At 37.8% G+C, this 21,728-nt stretch overlaps 4 protein-coding genes and 1 non-coding gene across 6 annotated transcripts; 4 read left to right on the top strand and 1 right to left on the bottom strand.

Annotated features, from left to right (window-relative positions):
* The first annotated feature begins 1,171 nt into the window (after window positions 1-1,171).
* On the top strand, window positions 1,172-5,713 carry sdr16c5b (short chain dehydrogenase/reductase family 16C, member 5b). Its single transcript, XM_056744489.1, has 6 exons — window positions 1,172-1,724; window positions 3,336-3,467; window positions 3,553-3,652; window positions 3,744-3,888; window positions 4,156-4,281; window positions 5,095-5,713. The coding sequence occupies exons 1-6, from the start codon at window positions 1,404-1,406 to the stop codon at window positions 5,189-5,191; spliced, it is 921 nt and encodes a 306-aa protein (XP_056600467.1). The 5' UTR covers window positions 1,172-1,403; the 3' UTR covers window positions 5,192-5,713.
* Window positions 5,714-6,586: 873 nt separating this feature from the next.
* On the bottom strand, window positions 6,587-8,545 carry chchd7 (coiled-coil-helix-coiled-coil-helix domain containing 7). Of its 2 annotated transcripts, none has more exons than XM_056744510.1 (4): window positions 8,407-8,545; window positions 7,819-7,891; window positions 7,149-7,247; window positions 6,587-7,004 (listed from the first exon to the last, which is right to left on the bottom strand). In XM_056744510.1, the coding sequence occupies exons 2-4, from the start codon at window positions 7,876-7,878 to the stop codon at window positions 6,900-6,902; spliced, it is 264 nt and encodes an 87-aa protein (XP_056600488.1). In that variant the 5' UTR covers window positions 7,879-7,891; window positions 8,407-8,545; the 3' UTR covers window positions 6,587-6,899. The 2 variants fall into 2 exon arrangements, with proteins under 2 accessions (XP_056600488.1, XP_056600478.1); XM_056744500.1 differs by having other exon boundaries at window positions 7,819-7,894; window positions 8,407-8,496.
* A 277-nt stretch (window positions 8,546-8,822) lies between these two features.
* Window positions 8,823-17,890, top strand: plag1 (pleiomorphic adenoma gene 1). The gene is made up of 3 exons (XM_056744478.1): window positions 8,823-8,957; window positions 13,799-14,134; window positions 14,457-17,890. Exons 2-3 carry the CDS (start codon window positions 13,902-13,904, stop codon window positions 15,400-15,402), a joined length of 1,179 nt encoding a protein of 392 aa, XP_056600456.1. The 5' UTR covers window positions 8,823-8,957; window positions 13,799-13,901; the 3' UTR covers window positions 15,403-17,890.
* A 1,283-nt stretch (window positions 17,891-19,173) lies between these two features.
* rps20 (ribosomal protein S20) lies at window positions 19,174-20,739 on the top strand. The gene is made up of 4 exons (XM_056749598.1): window positions 19,174-19,328; window positions 19,961-20,060; window positions 20,232-20,305; window positions 20,491-20,739. The coding sequence occupies exons 1-4, from the start codon at window positions 19,326-19,328 to the stop codon at window positions 20,671-20,673; spliced, it is 360 nt and encodes a 119-aa protein (XP_056605576.1). The 5' UTR covers window positions 19,174-19,325; the 3' UTR covers window positions 20,674-20,739.
* On the top strand, window positions 20,097-20,163 carry LOC130432051 (small nucleolar RNA U54). The gene has a single exon (XR_008908396.1). It is a non-coding gene; the product is annotated as a small nucleolar RNA U54 (small nucleolar RNA).
* Window positions 20,740-21,728: the final 989 nt, after the last annotated feature.

The raw sequence follows: 21,728 nt of genomic DNA on the forward strand, positions 1-21,728 counted from the left end.
GCAATTGCATCATCCTATTCATAAGGTGCTTCAAAACTTAGCAAGCATCACAAAAATGTTAACTTACTGGGAACAGTTTGTCCCCATTCCAAGCCTCTTATTGCGCATATACCATTAATGTCACACAAGGAAAAGAGGCAGCTCTTTTGACGTTTAACTGATATACCTGTATGCACCATGATTTCCATATGGGCAAGCTCTACTTGCTTGACAACACCTGAACAAACAGTTTATGAGGTTGTTAGTATATGTAAAAAAACGTGTGGGTTGAATGACAATGTAAACATGGGTGGGTGTAGTATGTCCAGAATGTGTCCTGCACCCCACACATGCTAGTATAGAATGAACTGAACAGTTGATAAGTATGTCATCTAATTCAGTGCATATTGAAGTAGACTTCATGATGACGGAACCAGTAGATTTAACTTTTAAACCTATAAAATTTGATGTATTTGAACCCGACTCAAGTTGACCAAAGTGTTGGCCTGCTCACCGGGAGACTGCATTAATTAATTTATTTATTTAATAAGAAATTAGATATTATTTATTAGAATGATCTTACTCGTTGTATAAATACCATGCACTGTGCTGTGTTTTATCTTTTCAGTTTTTCCTGTTTGCCCCTGTAAAGCTGCTATGATACAATACACATTGTGAAAAGCGCTATATAAATAAACTTGAATTGAATTTTCCATACAACAGCATTTCCCATAACCAACCAAACAAACATCAAATGTGTCAAAATAAAAATAATGCATCCAGCCACTAAGCTGAGCGAGTAAATATATTAACATAACTAATCATGTTTTCAGTTTACTTTATTGTAAACAAAACAACACATTATTAAAGATAGTCCTATAGAATACACATGTCACTGATTAAATAACAACTCATAGACGTTCATAATGCAAACAGTTCGGAAGTAGGTGAAAGTTTACACAGGTGGTTCAACCGATGTAAAGATGTTAGATAAAACCCATTACGCACTAAAAAAACTCACTTTGCAATCAAACATTAGTTGGCTCTCTTTGTTCTTCATTCAGAGTGAAGTCACTCCAGTAAAACTCTGAATACTGAGAGACGCATTCGCCTCGGGCGTCAAATAGTTAAACATATACCACGCCCATCACACCCTGTCCCGTTACTGCCCCCGAATCACTGAACTTTGTCTTTAGGATAAACACGAAGAGTTAAAACCGGGCACACGGATCGAAGGTCGACAGCGCAACCGCTCGGCTAAAAGCGCACGATTGAGTAGAACAAGTGCGCGCAATTGAGTTGACCGCTCGATTTAATACGAGTACACTGTACAAGTGCATTGTCGAAAGAGTCGTGCGTGTAGGAGGATCGTTGCTGTGGAAACGAAATAATCTTCGCGTCTCCGGGATTTGATCGCCATCATCATGAACTTCTTGTTGGAGACGCTGTGGGTTCTCGCCAGGTCGCTGTTCTACTGTTTAGAGTCGCTCGTGCGATTTATTATACCGGTCCGGAGGAAGAATGTTTCAGGGGAACTGGTGCTGTTAACCGGGGCGGGCAGCGGGATCGGGCGCATGATGGCCTTGGAGTTCTCGCGCCTGGGTGCGCGCCTAGTGCTGTGGGATATCAACGAGGAGGGCAACAATGAGACGGCGCGCATGGTTCGAGACATGCACGGGGGGCGCGCGTACGCGTACACCTGTGACTGCAGCGACCGGGAGGAGGTGTACAGGGTCGCGAGTCAGGTAACGACGTAACGTACAAATACAAGGCGCACAACAGGACGCACTTTCGATGTCAGCCCACAAGAACAAATCACATAGAACTGTATTTACTGATGTGGTAAAATGTGGTCGTAGCTGCTAATTGGTAGTTTTGTGTTGTTAGAATTAACGGTAACACTTTACATTACAGTACATACAGTACTTTACATTAATTAGTAATTAATAAGTCATTTTCAAATGCATTATAAAGCAGTTATAACTGAATAAATATAAAGGGATTCTAATGAAATACCTGACAAAAAGTGAGACATTTTTAATTGACCATTTATTAATGAGTAATGAAAATTAACCTGTGAAAAGGCAACATTAATAAATGGTTCACATGAATCCACTATATTGAGGCACACCCTCATAGTTTTCTAACTTTTAGCTTTTTATTCAAGTTTGGTGTTTTGAAGTTGTGAATAAATACTTCACAGGCATCCACTTTTCCTGAAATTGCACTTATGGGCTGTCACTAAATGTATGATTCACACCAGAGATGAAGCCTCAAGCAATCTGTTTCTACAATAAATAATAAATCCATGTTTTCTTAACTATTGGAAGTAATTTAATCAATAATAAAACAAACTTTGTGCATTTTTCCTGGTAAGAAAAACTGCTTTGGATAAGCATCATGATCTAAAGACATTCTGGAAAGCGCAGTAAGACATTCGGAATTGGATCAGGTTAGCAACATGGTTTGAAAAGCGAAAAATAAGAAAAAAAACACAACACCCTACAGTCTCCCGTCTGACACCCTATTTTGCAAACATCATCAAGATAATAAGGAATCTGCTTTCGAGTCAAACAATTAATAAATATATACATTTATTAAGCATTTATATCACTATTTGGCAGGTATTTCGTTAGAATCCCCTTTTTTATTTATGCAGTTATAACTGCTTTATAATGCATTTGTAAATGACTTATTAATTATTAATGAACACATTTATAAATGCTTTACCTGAATGTAAAGTGTTACCGAATTAACTATAGTGAGCTGACCAGCTCTAGTAAATACTGTAGTATAGCCTACTTTTAACATTTACTATAGTAAACTGTAGTAAAGGACATTGTTCGGTTGTTCATTATGGTAATTACTATTCTTTGTTAATGTTTTTTACAGTATTCTGTAGTATTGACTGTACTGGGAATTTTTTTAACTGTACAGAATTTTACAGTTTTTTATGTATTTTTGTAATACGTAAAAAAACATAAATGTACAGAAAAGACCGCAAATTAGAAGAAAACGGGGTAACGTGTGATTCTACATCAGATGAAGGTTTTCTAATTTAATTACTGTAGTTAATAATGTAGGATAGGCCTGCTTTCATTTTTACTATTAAATTTGGTAAATAATAAAGTAAATTACAGTAGGAAGTAAAACATTCACAATTCGTAAGATAAAATCGTGATTTTTTTACTTTTATTTGATTTTATTACATTGTAGGACCATTCAGGACCGTTTGGAAACCTCCATTATATACTGCGAATATTTAAACATCCGTCTTGTTTTGTACATTGAGTTTGTTATTACAGTTAATCTACTTAACTCTGTTAAGGATGGTGACTGTTCTCTGTTTTACTCAGGTAAAGCGTGAGGTTGGTGACGTCAACATTTTGGTCAACAATGCAGGAATTGTCACTGGGAAGAAGTTCATGGATTCTCCTGATGCTCTGATTGAGAAGACTATGGAGGTCAACAGCCTCGCTCACTTCTGGGTAAACCTCTGTCTGTCTGTCTGTCTGTCTGTGTATGGTGTGAAAAGTAAACACTGATCCTGCATGTATGTCTCTGTCCTGTTAGATGTATAAGGCTTTTCTCCCCGCAATGATTGCTGCTAATCACGGTCATCTGGTCAGCATTGCGAGTTCTGCTGGACTGATTGGAGTCAATGGACTGGCAGGTACATTTTCTCTCCAACAGCACATACAAACAGTCAGTTTGTTTTTTGAAAGAAGTAAAGATGTTGTCATTGTTTTGGATGCTTTATACAGACTATTGTGCAAGTAAATTTGCCGCGGTTGGCTTCGCTGAGTCGATGGCTCTGGAGCTGTTGGCCTCTGGCTGTGAAGGAGTGAAGACCACCATAGTCTGCCCCTTCTTCATTAACACTGGCATGTTTGAAGGCGCTAACACAAAGTGAGATTAAAACGCTTCGCGGATGCCGGTATATTGCATGCACGTGGGTCAGATGAACCAGATCTGTTATATTAACAGGAAATTATTATGTTATGTATGCAGCTCAGGCAACACTTAAACAAGCTTAACTTTATTATAGATGATGGTGTAAAACCCTAAAATTCTCAGTCTTTTTACTCAATCTATGGAGGGAATGTTTGAAATGATGAATGTTTTAATTTTCTGAAACTTTGTGCTGATTCATAGTGACGTGTGTGTGTTTTGCAGGTGGCCAAGACTCATGCCTATTTTAGAACCAGAGTATGCATGCCGGAAAATTGTGGAAGCTGTTCAAAAGGAACAGTTTTATCTGTACATGCCTCGTAGCATCTACATCGCCCTTGCGTTGAAGAAGTAAGTCATACTTTTTTTATTTTAATTTATCCGATTTTCTCTTCACAAATGTTCACATAATAAACGAGTTGACAGGACAGATTCTCAATAGATGTTGAAGCTAAACATTAACTTAAGTTAACTTTCACCTATACGACCATATGTTTGCATAGCATATTACAAAAGAGTACAGAGCTATCAAATTAATGTGGATATCATAGCTGTAGCTCATAATTGTTCTTTAAAAAAATGTTCTCATATTAAAGGGATACTCCACCCAATAATGAAAATGCGGTCATCATTTACTCATCTGGAGTTGTTCCAAATCTGTTTAAATGTTCTGACAGAGAAAGATATTTGGAAAAACTTTAGCAACAGACATTTCTAGGTTACCATTTACTACCATAGTAGAAAAAAATGAGTTTATAATTTTCTTTGTCTTGTTAAACACAAAAGAAGATAATTTGAAGAATTAAGAAAATAAAACAGTTCACTACCATTTTTTGACTACCCCAGAAATGTCAGCTGCTGACATTCTTCAAAGTATCTTTCTTTGTGTTCAACAGAGCAAAGAAATGTGTACAGATTTGGAACAACTTGGGGTGGAGTGATTCATGACAGAATTTAAATTTTGGGATGGAGTATCCCTTTAAATCTCTGATGTTTGTTTTGCAGCAATTTCAAACATTGTTGCACAATCTAAATATACATGTGAGCTTATTGTGGTCTTTTTATCAGAAGATAAAAAGCAGTCTCAATGCTAAGTGATGAAATTGAGATTGTGTGTTCTTACTTGTGTGCGCGTATGACAATCTCTCTTTGTTCAACCTGCAGTTTATTTCCCACTAAAATCGGTGTGCTGCTTGGTGAATATCTGGGAGCGTTCAACTTCATGGCTAAGTTCAAAGGTCATGGAAAAAAGAGCGACTGATCTCAGCCATTGAAAAATATTGAGAAACAACCATCTGAGAGGAAGTGATGTCGTGTCCTCCTAGGCAACATACATAAACAAGTATGAAGGACTGCTTTTTCAACTTTATAACAGTTGATAATTCAACCTGACAAATTCGATAAGCACTTACTCTATGTTTTCTGCACTTCGGTTATAACCATCACACCACAAACATTTAAAGCTTATCTTGTTGAAGTTTTTAAAGAAGAATGTTGGATACAGACTCACATACAAAATAATAAGATAATGTTATTACGTTTACAAAGCTTTATATTAGATTATTGCAAATCATGTGTCATATTTAGTACTATGTTGTTGCATTAATCTCCTAAACTGAAGTATCCTGTTGTATCTCAAGTATTTTATAATTTAAACTATTTTATGACTGATAGATTGTATGAAGGAATGTGAATGTCAATCATCCATTATGAATTTTAATTATACTTGCCTTTATTTGTATTTTGGCTAATATTAACACATTTAAACATATGTCTAACTAGAGAGTGGCTTTATGTGAAACGATACAAACACACAAACTTGTGTATTTCATTAGCATCTGATCTAGACACAATACAAATACTCACATGTCACACACACATTATACTCCAGTGAATAATTCTTGCAGTCGCTTTTTGTTTGAACAGTTCTGTATAGATACTGGAAAGGACACAAAAGAACATTTCCTCTGTTATTACCTACATTTTGTTTTACATTTGACAATTAATATACAACATATCTACCTAATAAGTTTTTAAGTTTCTTAGCAGCTACATAATTTTATTATTATTTTAGTTCCTATTTTTGACGGCTTCACGTTTTACATAATCGTGTTCCTTGATTTAATGTTAAAAGGCAGATGATAGTCACATTTATAAATGACTCACAGATTAGTCACCAGGGCTCATGACATGAGGAGGAGTGCACAAGAGAGCTCACTTTAACTGCACGACCAATAAGGGCACACCTACGGCTTTCCTATTTGATACAATTATTTTTAGGAAATAATAATTTTCAGGTATCTGAGCCATTAATAATCATACTGCCCCTTGGTCTTGTAAAAGTTGTTTCAAGTCTGACGCATCAGAGCTTGATGAAGGATTTGTAATGGGAGTATGGCGCCCCCGTGTGGACACTGAATAAAATCTATGCACAAAGAAGAACACCTGTTTTGTTTTGCTTCACAATTTTACACGTTACCAAAAATGTCGATTGTACAAAGATAGCAAATGTTTTGAAAAACAAACATGGATGTGTGCTGTGATGTTTTTAATGGCAACAAACAAATATACGGCCATCTTTGACCCAGTCAACCGATGTTTGTGTCACAACAGACCAGTTGACTGCTTGTCTTCATTACTCACAAGTCCATATATATTGATTTAATCATTATTTAATGTTCATTTCAGTGCTTATTCTGGTAATTACATAATTTACCAATACAGATAAACTGAATACACACCGTTTTAAAACACATCCACATTCAAACTTCCAACTCTTTTTTACAATGCTAATGAGTGCTTCTTGAAAGAGGTTGTAATTGCCTGCATTAATGGTGCAAGTAAGAGGTATTCGTTGTTCTCTCCCCACACAGAACAGCACTCTGGGGTTCGTAATGTTCCACCTCTGATAAAGAGTTCTCTTACAGCGAGGTGAAATGAGCACATAAGTGCTGACTGCAGATGTGCCGTCAGTAGGGTTTCCCTCCGAGGGCCGCAATGATCCGCTCTCGCTCCTCAGCGGTCGGCATATCCGGTTTGACTCCCTCACGTCTTCGCTGAACCATCACACCATGCTGAGAGAGACAGACAAATATTAAAAGAGCAAACATGAACTATAACCTTCTGCACCATCAGCATCGAAATAAATGATTTAACATCAATCACCAATGTTACCCTTTTCAAATCTTGAAAATTCTGTGGTGTCTCTGTATACTTACCCAGTACTTCCTGCAGTTTTTGTACCTCATGAAGTATGCAGAACACATGTTCCTATCGTAGTTATATGCATCCAGGCATTTTTGAGAACCGTCGCTCTCCTGTTCACATGCAAGATTTGACAGCACTGTTTATGATGTATCAGATAGTGATAAACCTATGCAGTACTGAATCCAAAGCCTAAATGCCCCTTTAAAAGTACGGTCAAGCGTTTAGACAATATTTTGTATTGTGACTATTAAACTATATTGTCAATATCACAATGGACTTGTGAGATTTATGTGGAGACTAAAAATATGACATCGCAACAACAAAGGGCAGAAAGCTTTTCCAAATCCAACATCGCTAAACTTGATCCTGACATAGATGACAGCTCCTAATTACTTGTGAAATTTCTATTTTTTTTTTCTATTTCTATATTCCAATCAATTTGGTATCTTAGCCTTATCTTACCTTGATAAACATTTTTTACTTTTATGGAAAATCCATTGAACCTGGACTATATGCATCAGTTTAGTTTTCTTACACTGTATGAATGTATAAATCATTAAATGAGCTCCCGTCTGTGCTGGCTGTCTAAACTTTTGACAAGTACACCCAGACTGAAAAATAAAACTAATAAATGGTAAAAAATGTAAACTATAAAAGCATACATAAATGTGACTGACTGACCTCAATGCAAGGGTTGCTATCCACATTCCGGAGCTTCTGAAAACTGGATTTACTGCTCATCTTTCAAATGCATCTGCTTCACAATTGGACGTCACAAAGGGAATTTCATTATGGATCACACATAATCTCTATCACATGTTGGGGATATGAAGGTTTCGCATAAAAACGCCTTAAAATGTTTAAAACACAAAATGTTAGAGATGCACTGCAAACCGTAGCCAAACCCTTTGGTAGAATTAAGCATGGCTATACTACAATGAGTACAGTAAACTATTGTCATGTAGTAAAACCTACAATACGCGTAGTTTAACCATGGTACTATAGTACATCTATGGTTATATAAACGGTTATCGATCCAGCAAAGTCATGTTTGCTAAACTGTTATTGTAAACCAAACCTCACTTCTATAACAGCGCAAGTTACCAAACACTCCGCTAACCTCACTGTCATTCAAACCGGTGAGCGGAGACTGATAGCATTAGCTAGGCTAAATTAAACACCGCGATTAAAGTTTTCATTTTTATTTACCAATACCCATGGAAATGACAAAGCGTGCTTCAAACAATCCTTTATTATCGTAATACTTACACCGACGTCCCGCACTAAAACAAACAACCTTCCCTCATGTCACAACAAGCGTCACAATTTAAAAACACGGCGCAACTAGCCTGGTTTACCCTTGGGTGACTGACAGGCATCGATGGCCAATCAAACCGCTAGTAGGCGAGACTCACGCGTCACGCTGGCGTGGACTGACGCCTGTTTTAGCCAATAAAATCAGTTCGGAGACTGTTGTTCCCCTCTTTCGACTAAACGAAGTCGTGTCGATTGACAGAATCACCGACGAGTCCCTCAATTTTGGATTTTGTGAAAGGGACAGTCAGTGACAGTTAAATAAAAATGACAGTTTATTACGCAAATCACAAGTTAGAGGGAGGAGGGTCACTGCGGTGGGCGTGGCCAAACCGCAGTTCGGTTGCATCGCAGCGCATACACAATGGCTGCTGGAAAGAGGGGAAAGCAAACAATTTTTAGGCCCGCCGCGTCCAGCAAAAAATATGAGAAAAAAATTACAAAAAATCCGGGGAATAGTTGAAAGTCAAGAAAAACGCCGTAGAAAGGATGTTAACGCTCCCACGGTGAGTTTCACGCCACTCAACAAAATTGTTACGGCGTTTTTCAATTAAAATATCGGGGTTATTCAAATTATGAGAGAGGGGTGAGCTGGAGAAAAAAAGTTTGTGTTAATCTGCGTCCAGCTCGAGACTTGAGAGAAAAGCAGCGGAAGAGCGAACGATAGAGAAAACCGCAAGAAAATCTGTTATTTGTTTCTGTCGCGTCACGTTGCGCCTAAACGAATGTCAATAAACACAGAAAGGCGTGTAGTTGTGCGAAAAAGTTTGGTAAAGTTTTTTTCCGCATTATTTTCTGTTTTCTATTTTTCTCTGAATATAATAACGAAGGCGTTACGGGGGTAGCGGTGGCGAACTCACGCGCGTTTAAATGCCGAAAAAAAAAGAAATAAAATGCACGCGACAGACACGGTGCGAATATTTTGACATGAACGTGCACGCGAGGCGAAAGTAAACACTGTGTTTGCGTTAAAGGAACATTTGCGTGTTTACAGTTGCGTTTAAAGCGACGTTTAACTAGGTTTCGTTTTGTGGGAGTTTTAAAACGTTATCACTTTCGGAGTCGCGGTCGGTGTACTTGTTGCCTGTGTTGGAGGTGTCATCGAGTCTTACAAAGTTGCACTGTGGCTCATTATCGGAAGAGAAAGTTGCTTGTCAATAACGCAAACAACCAAAATGGTGGGAGAATGAAGGGGGACTAATTGCGCGATGCTAAACTGCTGTATGTCCATAAGTCCACGTTCTGTCCATCCTAGTTCCCACGTCCAACTAAGTATTATTAAACACTTCAGTTAAGTTATTGATGAATGGTAATCGATATTAAATGTGTTTAACCCTAAAGATGTCCGTTTGATTTAACTACTAAGAAGTCAATAATCGGTCATATCTGCGTTGTTAGATGCTGTGACTCGGGGTGTGGTGCAGTCATGCAGAATATCACAGCAGATTTATTATATAGCGTGCAATCACATAGGCCTTGTTTCATATGGATATAGGGGAGCGTGTGCATGCGACATGACGCTCGTGCGGGAACGCGCGAGCATCTGGCCGCATCATAAGGTTAGAGTTGCTTAAATCTCTGCTTTGAAGTCAAAAGATATTCTAATGTGTCAATTCACACGCCGTGGTGTTCGTTTGATATGTGTGTGAGATTTTTGTTGCGGGGGTGCTTTGTCTACGAGTATGGGTAGATGCAGTGGATTGGGGAGGGGGTCTAGAGATTCCCCTCCTGAAAGGGGGCATGAAGGACCCCCGTGCTTATTGCTCCTGGATGTTCTTTTTTATAGCCATTGAGCTGAAGGGGGTCATCGGGTTTGCAGTGCAGTTGTTATGAATGTTGTGCAGATGATATAATGTTAAGTTCGCGGTCTGTGGGGAAAAAACAACAGAAGTTACCTGCGTAGCGTTTAAAAATACCAGTCTATCAGTAAAACATATCAAATTGCATATAACGACCTCTTTTATTTATACATGTATTTACGGAGGAAGGTTGAATGAGTTGAAACAGTAAAATTTATGAACTTGTGCGATGAAATGGCGATTTGGTGCAGCAAAATGTTGAAATATGGTTGTCCTGTTTTTCTTTAGTTATGTCAAGAACTGTTTTCTCTGTGATGAAGCATTGCCTGTAGACCAATATTTATTTAGAGATCACAAACAGAGTAGTATTTTAGCTAAAGAAACTATATTCAATAAAATGTAATTCTTTTATATGTTTTGTAATTTTTATGAATATAAATAAATGATTTACTTTACAAGTGAATACAATTTACATTACTTATTTGATCAAATTAAGGATCTTAAAATTGGAAATCTTTCGAACATATATTCAGCTTATAACTATTGAGTTGATGTTATATTGAATATTAAATCAAACCTTTAAAAGTTACACATTTAAGGATGTCTTTTTGCACAACAATGCATGTCTTTTAAAAACATGTTTTACAATAATTATAAGTATGTTTTAAAACTTATCATTAAAGAAATTATTGGTAAGGTTGTAAGACATAGATCATTTATGTTTGCTTTCTTGTGCATAATTATTTTAGATTAAATGTGCAATGCAGAATCTCTTTTTACTAATGATCAAAAAGTTTAGAAGACTATGTTTAACCATATAGGAGTTAACAAAACATAAAATTTAAGCTTTGAGAAAATAAAGTTCAGAATCTGTCTAAATAAACAATGTGATTATGTTGTGTTTAATTATACTTTAATGTTAAAATAAAGTATTAAAACCAATTATTGATGTCAAAAAGTTATTATTAATTTCTGTTATAATTATTAAATATTGTTTTAAAGTATTTACCTTTTTTTATTAAATCCTAGTCGTAAAAAAGGATATTTTAGAGGTGCAATTTATCAATTTGAATTTAATCAAAAATATATAGATATTGAGAAACAACCTTAATGGAACATTGTTAATATCCTTAAAAACACGTACTCAGATTTACCTACTGTAAATTACCTTTTATTGTGTCCTATGACAAACTTAAACCCAAACTTTTCTACACAATCAGGTTATCAAGTATTTTGTTGACAGTGATTTAATGGCAATATTTTGATTCTGAGCTTGCTGAAGGGGCTCTGAAGACATATATATATATATATATACAAAAGGGTGAATTTAATCCTGCTAAATTTGATTCTTCGGATCCTCAAACCATCATTAAACAAACGAATATCTCTTTATGTTGTGCAATCATCCTGTGTTGAATCCTGGACATGACAAATGAAGTAAAGATGTTTTCAGCATAATTTCAAAAGCATGTTAATGGAAGAAGTTGTACAGTGTTACAAAGAATTTAATTTGTTTTTATGATCAAGATTCTTAGGTTGGCAGAAATTAAAGCATCAAAACTGCTTTACTGAGCTCATGAGAAAGGACAGTAAAACAACACATTACTAGGAAAGAGTCGTAAACACTGTAATTCTGCATATAATTCATTGATACAATATCTAAAGGGAGTAAGCAGTCGATTATCGCTTTCAAGGTTTATGTTAGTTCACTTGCATCTAATTTATTTATATGTATATGTGTTACATGCAAGCTTAATTACTAGAAATGCATGTAAGAAATGACTAGAAAGGGGTGCCATGCTTTCAAACATTTTTTTTTAACCTGATATACTGTACATCTTTAATACTATTACCAAATATTGCATGTTGCTTAAGAATAAAATATATTGTGCTCAAAGGGAAAACTTTTTTTTACAAGAAGCACACATTTTACAGCTGTTATCATAACGTCAAAATCTCATAGTTCAAGTTTTGTCAGAAATTAATGCTTCATAAAAGGACAACATTTTATTGAAGCGCCTTGTTAGGGTGCATTTTCTCTAACCATTTCTCTTATGTAATGCAGCAATTGAATAAAATGAATTAAAATGCATTTTAAGATGAACAATTACGATTGTTACCTTTATATTTCAAATGCAAATGTTGTAAATAATGCACAGTATTAAGGGTTTTGCTAAACAAATATATTCAGAACTGCTTTTAGTTTAAGTCCCGATAAAAAAAAGGTTAGATATTGGTAAACCTAGTAATAAACATTGCCTAAACGTATTATATGGAATGGAATAAGAACTGCTAAAAAATTAACATTCTATCATTTGGTGGAACACAAATAAGATTTTGTTAAACACGTTTGAAGGTTATTCTCATATAACAGTTCTGGCAACCCCATGGTCCATATTTGAAGTATTTCTGTCTGAGGCTTTGTGAAATAAAGTTTATGTCATTGCAAGATTATTTTAAGTAGTTTAATATGATAACTGCACTGTAAAAAAATGCTGTAGTTGCAGCTAGTTGCCAGTAACTTACTGTAGATTTATATTTATATAATTAATTGGCAACAGTTTGTTCAATGATAAATTAACATTAAACATTAACAAGTCTTTATCTTTGTAAAAAAAAACTATAAAATAACAGCCTCATGCAAAGCATTCTGGGAACCAGAAATCCTCATCAACCTTTTTCAGTTTTTTAACTTATTTTTGTTCCCAGAATGCTTTTTATAGTTTTTTTTTGGTAAAGATAAAGACTTGTTAATGTTTGATATTCATTTATCTTTGAACAAACTGTTGTCAGTAAATTGCATAAATGTAAATCTGCAGTAGGTTCCTGACAAACTGCTGGTAATACTGTCATTTCTACAGAAAATCTTTACAGTGTAGGGCTGCACAATATCAAAGATAAATGGGATATTTGATATCCAGTATGTGATATATTAACGCATTATGTTTGTAAAAGGGAATTTTAATTATATTACAACATATTTAAAGACTGAAAATGATAAAACCAACACACTGTTTTTTTTTTAAGAGAATCCCTAAAATACTGAAAGTCAACCGTCGTGGTTTACTGTACTTTCTGTCATAACAAGTCTTATGTCAATGTTAACAAAACTACAATTTAAATATCACTTTGCTCATCTTGGTGTAGTTGTATCAATCTGAAATTTCAAGAAATTTCTCAAGAGCAGTTTTTCCTGCTCGTCTTTCTCTGATTTTTTGTTTGTTATAACATCTTTGCACGTTGCAAATAAACCAGCATGGTTTGGAATCATAATAATGAATTTAAACTTTCAACCTAAAACTTGGAATACATACTGTATATATGCAACTTTGTGATGTATTAAATCATTGTGATATGCACATTTTGAAACCATAAAGACATCATTTGTAATTTTTGGGTGAAGTCCACACTGATAAGAATTGTCACAGATATTTTATGGGTTTTGTAATGTGGTATGTGGATGTTCTATAGGTCGGATGTGAATGCATATGTAAAGTTGAGAATCACATTTCTGGATTGTAATTCATGGTCCTCTGTGTCTCCTGTAGGGCGCTGTGTTTTTGCTGTGCTAAAGATTTGGACTCTCTCACTCCGCCTGCGCAGGGACACATCGCACGCGTCCACCACATGGCCCGCTGCCGCTAAGTTGCCATGGCAACCGTAGCTCCCAACGACAGCCCAGCCGCGGCAGAGCGCTGCCGGTCGAGGAAGAGGAGAGTGGAGGGAAAAGTGAGGAAGAACTTCTCGTGTCAGTTGTGTGAGAAGTCCTTCAACAGTTTGGAGAAGCTGAAGGTCCACTCGTACTCTCACACAGGCGAGAGGCCGTACCGCTGCACGCAAAACGACTGTAACAAGGCTTTTGTCTCTAAGTATAAACTGCTACGGTAGGCCAGTTTCACTTGCACTTTTATGAGCTTATGCGAATCTGTCGTGTCTCACTCGTCTCTTAAAACAGGTGGTCTGAGATTCTATAGAGACCATGTTTTCCCAAGTACAACAACATCATTTGTTGGGACTGGAACAACAGAGATAGGGCCTACTGTAAACTGCAGCACATATGGTTGGATGCTGTTGTCTAAACATAGCAAATCATCTTCAAATCCTGTTAGACCAATAATATTAAAAGATCTTTACAACATTAACCTCAAATCTTAAATCCAGAATCAAACAGGTTAAACTAACACCAATGCGTATTTGTGTCCGCAGGCACATGGCCACACACTCGCCAGACAAGACACACAAGTGCAGCTACTGCGAGAAGATGTTCCATCGTAAGGACCACCTGAAGAATCACCTCCACACGCACGACCCCAACAAAGAAGCCTTCAGCTGCACGGAATGTGGCAAGAGCTACAATACCAAGTTGGGCTTCCGAAGGCATCAAGCCCTGCACGCCGCCCACCGCGGAGACCTGACGTGTCAGGTGTGTCTGCAGCCGTACCCGAGCACCCCCTTGCTGCTGGAGCACCTGCGTGGCCACGCCGGGAAAAGTGCCGCCGCCACGAAAGAGAAACGTCATCAGTGTGAACACTGCGAGCGGCGTTTCTACACCCGCAAGGACGTGCGTCGCCACTTGGTCGTGCATACGGGACGCAAGGACTTCCTGTGCCAGTATTGCGCCCAGCGGTTCGGCCGTAAGGACCACCTCACCCGCCACGTCAAGAAGAGCCACGCTCACGATCTACTGAGGGTCAAGGCTGAGCCCGTGGACTTGATGGAGCCGCGCTCCTCGGCGACATCCGGGTCACTCGCTCTGAGGTATCCGCTGGGTCACGCTTCTTACTCGCCGCCGCCCTTGAGGGGGGACCTTGAGAGTTACCTGCTAGAGCTACAGGCCGAGGACGCGCCCAAGCCAAATGCTGCTGCCACGGCGACCGGAGACGCGGTATCGTCACTAGACTTCCTGTCTCCACTGTTTAACTTTCTGCCTTACAACCAGGGGGCAGTGCCGGCGTTGGGAGTGCCTTACAGCCAGGAGGAGGGGCTACCTTCAACCATGCCCATGCAAGACACGCCCGAGTCTCTCGGCCTCCTTCACACGCTCACTTCACACACACTTTCGCAAACCAACGCGCTCACTCCCAACTATGCACACCCACCGTCTCTGAATACAACCACCACCCTGCCTCGCTTTCACCAGGCCTTCCAGTAACCCGAATACACACACTTCATTGCCTTTTATTCACCTTAAAGACCTTAATTGAATTCAAACAAGCACAGAACTCAAGCAAGTACTGCGTGATGAAGGAACATCTTGATGTTACATGTTTTTTTACTTCAAGACCCATTTTAGTTTTTATCCAGATGCGAGGATGCCAAACATCACCAGCAACCTTAACTAAAAGTGAAAAGCCCAGTTTGGGTGTGTTTTAAGAGCAGGATTTTGTTTGCAGTGAATTTTTGGCTCACAAAACGGCCGTCAGATTGAGCTTCACTTTCCAATTCCTCACATTAGCACTTTGAACTTTGAGTTCCCTCAAAGCTAAAAGATGGCGTTTCGTCTGTTGTTAGTTTCTATGGCTCATAAACTGTTGGGTACTGACCTCCCAGCGTTTTAGTGACCGTGTCGCACCTCTTCACAGCCAAAGGCAACCAAACCCCTCATAGTTATAGACAGGAAGGCTCATCTCGTGATGTTTTTGATTATTTTTGATGGCTGTTTGCCTTCATGCTGCTGCTCATCGTAAGAGCCTCAACGGACACCAGCACAGAACTGCTTCACAATACAAACCAACAAAGGGAAAGATGGACAGCCTCTCTCTCTCTCTCTCTCTCTCTTACAGTCTTCCTTGTATCTTTCTTCTTGCTCTTAAACGTTTTCAACCTCATCCACCAGAATGCTGGCTGTTGCACTGAACAAAGCCTTCAATGAATGGCACGACGTTCATATCAATCTTTGCTGTGTCAATCGAAACCTGCAGCACGTGAAACTCCAAAACTGAAACCGCTATCTGTGACGGACCCTGTCGTGACACGCTGCTCTAAGAATCTGGCCGGACGATCCTGCTGGTCTATGAATTGAATCTATGAAAGTTTGTGATGTTCACATTGACAACGATTTTGCGATTGGAGGTGACACAAATGGATTACCATTGGACGCTCAAGTGTTATGTCGCTTGATACAGTTGGTTACTCTAGCAATGGCCATCAAGTTGTTGTCAATTTGAACACCCCTAAAAAAACGATTGCGTCCTCCAAAAGCAGATTTGTGTGTGTAAAGTGCTAGCTATGTGTTTGGGGTTTTTTGATTTATTTCCTCAAAAGCTGAAGGTTGTTAAGCTTAAAATGTTCGGAAAGCCTCCGTTTCGAACATATGTTTCATAATAGCACTTTCAGAAAAATAATATGCTTTTGTTTCGTCATTATTTGTGAAAGTAACTTTGTTATAAACAGTTTAGATGTCATATTTAGCTCTCTAGAAGATTTTTGTTCTTGCATATACTCACAATGCTATACGTGTGATATTTTTACAGGTACACATCATACAGTGTTTTTGTTTTGTTCTTTTGCTTTATTGCACAAAATATCAAATTGTCAGTGTCTCTCAAATGAGACTTCAGCCAAACGGCGACAAACAAGGTTGAATCAACCCGCGATGACCCTCGGCAAGCACTTATGTTCTTCATATATGTATGTTTTTGATGGCTCCAGTATTGACAAAGTTGTCTAGAACTATGCGGGCTGATTTGGCCGCAACCATGAGGTCCTCTGAAAGAGTGATGTCATTCATTTCTATTGCTGCTGAATCATGGACTTATGTTGTGAATCTATAGAATCGCTCGATTGAGAGCGCTATCATTGGGAGCCACAACTTTTAAAACTCTCTTATTTGTTTTCATTGGTACCATCGCAACACAGTGTGTGTGTTTGTGTGTGTGTGACACTCCTGCAATAAATCTGTCGGTTAATGCTGCTATTGGACAGTGTATAGCCCCTGGTGGAGCAACAGACATTCTCTCCTCCTTTATTTCTAACATTTCTGTTTTAAAGTAGTTGGGATTATGTGTGAGTGTGTGTTTGTTGGTGGGGGTTACGTGAGCCATATTGTTAATGTATTTGGAATATGGTGCAACTTATGGATGTCATCGCAGCATGGGGCGGGCCGTGGAGGTACTGACCTATGACCTAAGACGAGGGATAGAAAAGACAGACAGCATTCCAGCCATAACGATGTGTGACATTGTGTTCTTGTTGTTTAAAGTCTCTGTATTGCTATCCTGTGATAATGGCTTGCTAATCATGTATATTTTACATTAATGTATTTTACAAACTACTGTTGTACGTGTATAGCTTAAGACAGACAGATTCCTATATATCTGTGTGTTTGTGTGTGAATGTTTGTGTAAATGCATCGATTCCATCATGTAAACCTGCTGCCACAGCTGCTTATTCATTTTGTCTCCTACTGATGACATCATCCAAAGAGAAAGTTATTTATTTACTGGCTACTTGAGTCAGGTTTGTGTTAAGGAGGTTGAATGGCAGGTTGTTGGCAGTCGTGTGTAAAGAAGAGTGTGTTTGTTTGTGTGTTTTCAGACGACCTTTGCTGCTATGTGAGGAGAGGAGAGATTTGGTCCAGTGTTAATACTGTCCACAGAACTGAATGATCAATAAACATACAAGAAGGACTCACTAAATGAGTTTGTGTCAGATTTGTATGTGTTTGTTTGTGAGAAAGAGCAGTGGATCACTGACAATGAACAACTTCATGTAGACTGTGTGGTATTTCATTCCAAGATACTGATTCTACTCAAAATAATATTCATCATAATTTCAGAATCATTTTACATTTATTTCATTAAAGGGATACTTCACCTATGAGAAGTCTGTCATGAATTAGGCTTGTTGTTCCTAGAGGGTGTTGACTTCAGATAAAATAAAAACATTTCCTTAAAGATATTTGGAAGAATGTTAGGAACCAAAAATTTTGGGGCATCATTGACTATAGTAAAAAAAGGTGGGTTGCTAAAATATGTCAAAATTGGTTGGTGGAGTATCCCTTTAAGATAACGATACACTAGGCATACTTATTTAAAATGAGTTAATATTACGTTTCAAGCAATACAAAAATAAACACAAATATTCAAGTAAAAAAGTCTTTACAACGATTTCTAAAAACATAAACTTCATTTTTTGGACGTCATTCGTTTTGATAAACAATAAAGGAGGGTTCAACGTTATGTAACGTTAATGATCTTTAGCAAACATCTCATGTGGTACGTGACCAGTGCTCGAATTGAACCAAGTCTTATGGGGGTCCCCCTCATAAGACTTTTATGGGGGGGGGGGTTAGTGTCGCAATATACAATTGATACAAAATACACAAAATATTTGATTATAATATGCATAATTATATACTATTATATTTATAACAGGCTTACATAGAAGAACAGGCTTCTATCACTGTCCTGCGCTTAGTGGTCTTTGGTCGTGGGGCGGGGCGTTTAAAATTTAAAGAGACATGACAACTAGCCCATAAACAAACTGAATATAAATTATTCTAAATAATTGATTCACAAAATTTACCACATCCATTGCATGAATTTAATCACATTTGTCATTATAATTTTTATAATATCTGAGGGACCCCCAAAGTCCATTTTTTACTTCTTAAGGGGATCCCTCACGCCTTATGGGGGGTCCCGGATCCCCCCAGCCCCCCTTCAATTCGATTTATAAAATATCGAACTATAAAAAATTTATTGTGTGACGTACATCCTTGAATAAAAACCACGCAATTTTCCCCAAAAAAAAGTCTCAAAAACGTATAAACAAATAATTGCATTAATACATTTAAATGTGTAAATAGCCAACGATTAATTACTTTAATAAATGTATTAGCTTTAATGGCAATTCAGACAAAGCAAATGTCCCGCGAAATTATTCTCCTGTTTTCCGGCGGATATGACGTGTGGTCGTCCCAAAGTACCCGGATGTTTCTTATAAAAGCTCGAGCAGGCCGCTCGTCCTTCCTTTCCTGTAAAAGCGTAGTGAGGTTGCGTCGTACGCGTCCTGACTCACCGCTGTTCGCGTTTTAGCCGTTGCTACGAATAAGTCGGTCAGGAAATAAAAACCATGGTAACTAGTCCTTTTAGACTTGATTCTTTCCTGATATACACTGTTTGATTTTCTCTGTGTTTACGTGTTCATGAGGCTTTCGAGGCAGCACGTGCAGCGCTTCGTTCCCGATGCTATGTTGTCACCGTGTAGTTTCATAGACGTTCAATTGTATTAAACTAAATTTGCACTTTCATTCTTTTTGTTCTTCCGCTGTAACGATACTAAAACTCACAAATTACACGCTTTCCTGACTGGAGGCGTTGTACTGTTGTTAATCCGGCACTGCTGATGTATGGGGATGTGTACATGCATCGCAACCTCATGTGTTTTACTACAATAACCAGTTTAATTTTGATTTAACCATAGTCTTCACATATTTCTATGGGTCTTCATAGGAACCTGGTTTGTGGTAAAACCATCAATTCAATTAGGAATAAGTGCCAAAAACGTGGTTGCTATACTTTTACTAAAACATAGTCAATATGTACATGTATACCATGTTGAAGCTTAAAAATGATTTATGTAACGTGTGATTATTAACAGTCACTAAGGTTTGCAATTGAACTGTTTTTTAAATCACACTAAGATTTCTTTTCAATGTTTGTTGTATAGAAGCGTCTGCTAAATGACTAAATGTTTGTGTTTGACAGGCATTTAAAGACACTGGCAAAGCCCCTGTTGAGGCTGAGGTGGCCATTCACCGCATCCGTATCACCCTCACCAGCCGTAACGTCAAGTCTCTGGAGAAGGGTACGTTTTTACTTTTGGCACACTGTGTACTGAACATGGCAATGAGGATGACAATATTATTATGACTTCATGTGATTTCAAAATACGCTATTCTGAGCCTTGTCCTACAGGACTGGTCTGTTTGTCTTTGTGGGTTAGATGTAATTAACATTAAGAGTGTTTGTCTTCCAGTGTGTGCTGATTTGATCCGTGGTGCCAAGGAGAAGAGTCTGAAGGTGAAGGGACCTGTGAGGATGCCAACTAAGGTGAGCATTTGGTTATTTTAGGAGTTTAGTTTCAGTCTTTTATAAACAAAAAGGAATAAAATCTCATCTTTACCCACGAAATGGACCAAAATATTTTTTACCTTTTGTTCCAAACCAGTGCGGTTTACTTATTTCAAGTACACTACTTGGTCAGCATTCTAACTATTGGTGCCTTTTTCTTGTAGACTCTGCGCATCACAACCCGTAAGACACCTTGTGGTGAAGGTTCTAAGACCTGGGACAGATTCCAGATGCGCATTCACAAGCGCCTCATTGACCTGCACAGCCCATCTGAGATCGTGAAGCAGATCACCAGCATCAGCATCGAGCCGGGTGTAGAGGTTGAGGTCACCATTGCAGATGCTTAAACTCTGTCAGCCACATTCAACTGCTGTGTAATTGCTGTTTGCGCAATAAACAAGAAGAATTTTGGATACATGTCTACTGTGTTTTCTGTTTAATTGTTGAGACGGGTGGAGGTCATTTTTAATATTGTGTGTTGCACTGGTCTGCGAAGCACATTTTGTTTTTGACAATGAATTGCAGCAAGACGACACTGTTCTGATGTCTGTTGCAATATTTGACTTATTTTTTTAATCACTTTTGCAGCGTATGTAAGTAAATTGCAAAATTAAACTTTGTAAAATGCTAGAAGAATGTTTGTATGAGTGGAAAATCGTCTCGAGCGGTCTTACACTGGATAGCTGATCCTTGCTTAAAGCTTATAGTTCACCCAAAAATGAAAATTCTGACATCAAGTCACCCTCTTGACATGTCAAACCTGTATGAGTTTCTTCTGCAGAGAATAAGATATTTTGAAAAATGTTGAACGAATAGCCATGGTACCCATTCACTTGCATTGGCTTTGTCCAAACAGTAGATGTCAATGACTGCCATGGTTGGTTATCAACATTCTTCAAAATATCCTATTTTGTGTTCTGCAGAAGAAAGCCACACAGGTTTGAAATGACAAAGGGCGTGTATATAACAGAATTTTTTATATTCAATCACATTTTTTGACTAAATTAGTGCTGTTCAGATATTTTTGTAGTTTTTCATAGATAAATATGCAGTTATCACAATTCAAATAAAAAATTTTTAGTTTTAAATTTTTGTGAGACAAGGTTAGATAACATTGATGAGTGATGGGTCTTGCATTGTTTTTTAACCCTCATGTTATTCAAAACCTGTATAAGACTCGTTCGTCTGTGGAACACACAAGATATTTTGATTAAAGCCTCAGTGGTTTTGAGTTCAAACAATGGAAGTCAATGTAGTCCAATATTGTTTGATTACTAATATTCTTAGAAACACCTTGCAGTCTGGAGAAGAAAATCATACAGGTTTGAAAAGGGGGTGAGTGAATAAATGAATTTTTCATTTTGGGTGAACTCTCCTTGTTCGTTTATCAAGTGCCCAAACT

Source organism: Triplophysa dalaica, chromosome 1 (assembly GCF_015846415.1).
Source record: "Triplophysa dalaica isolate WHDGS20190420 chromosome 1, ASM1584641v1, whole genome shotgun sequence".
In the NCBI taxonomy this organism is placed as follows: Eukaryota; Metazoa; Chordata; class Actinopteri; order Cypriniformes; family Nemacheilidae; genus Triplophysa; species Triplophysa dalaica.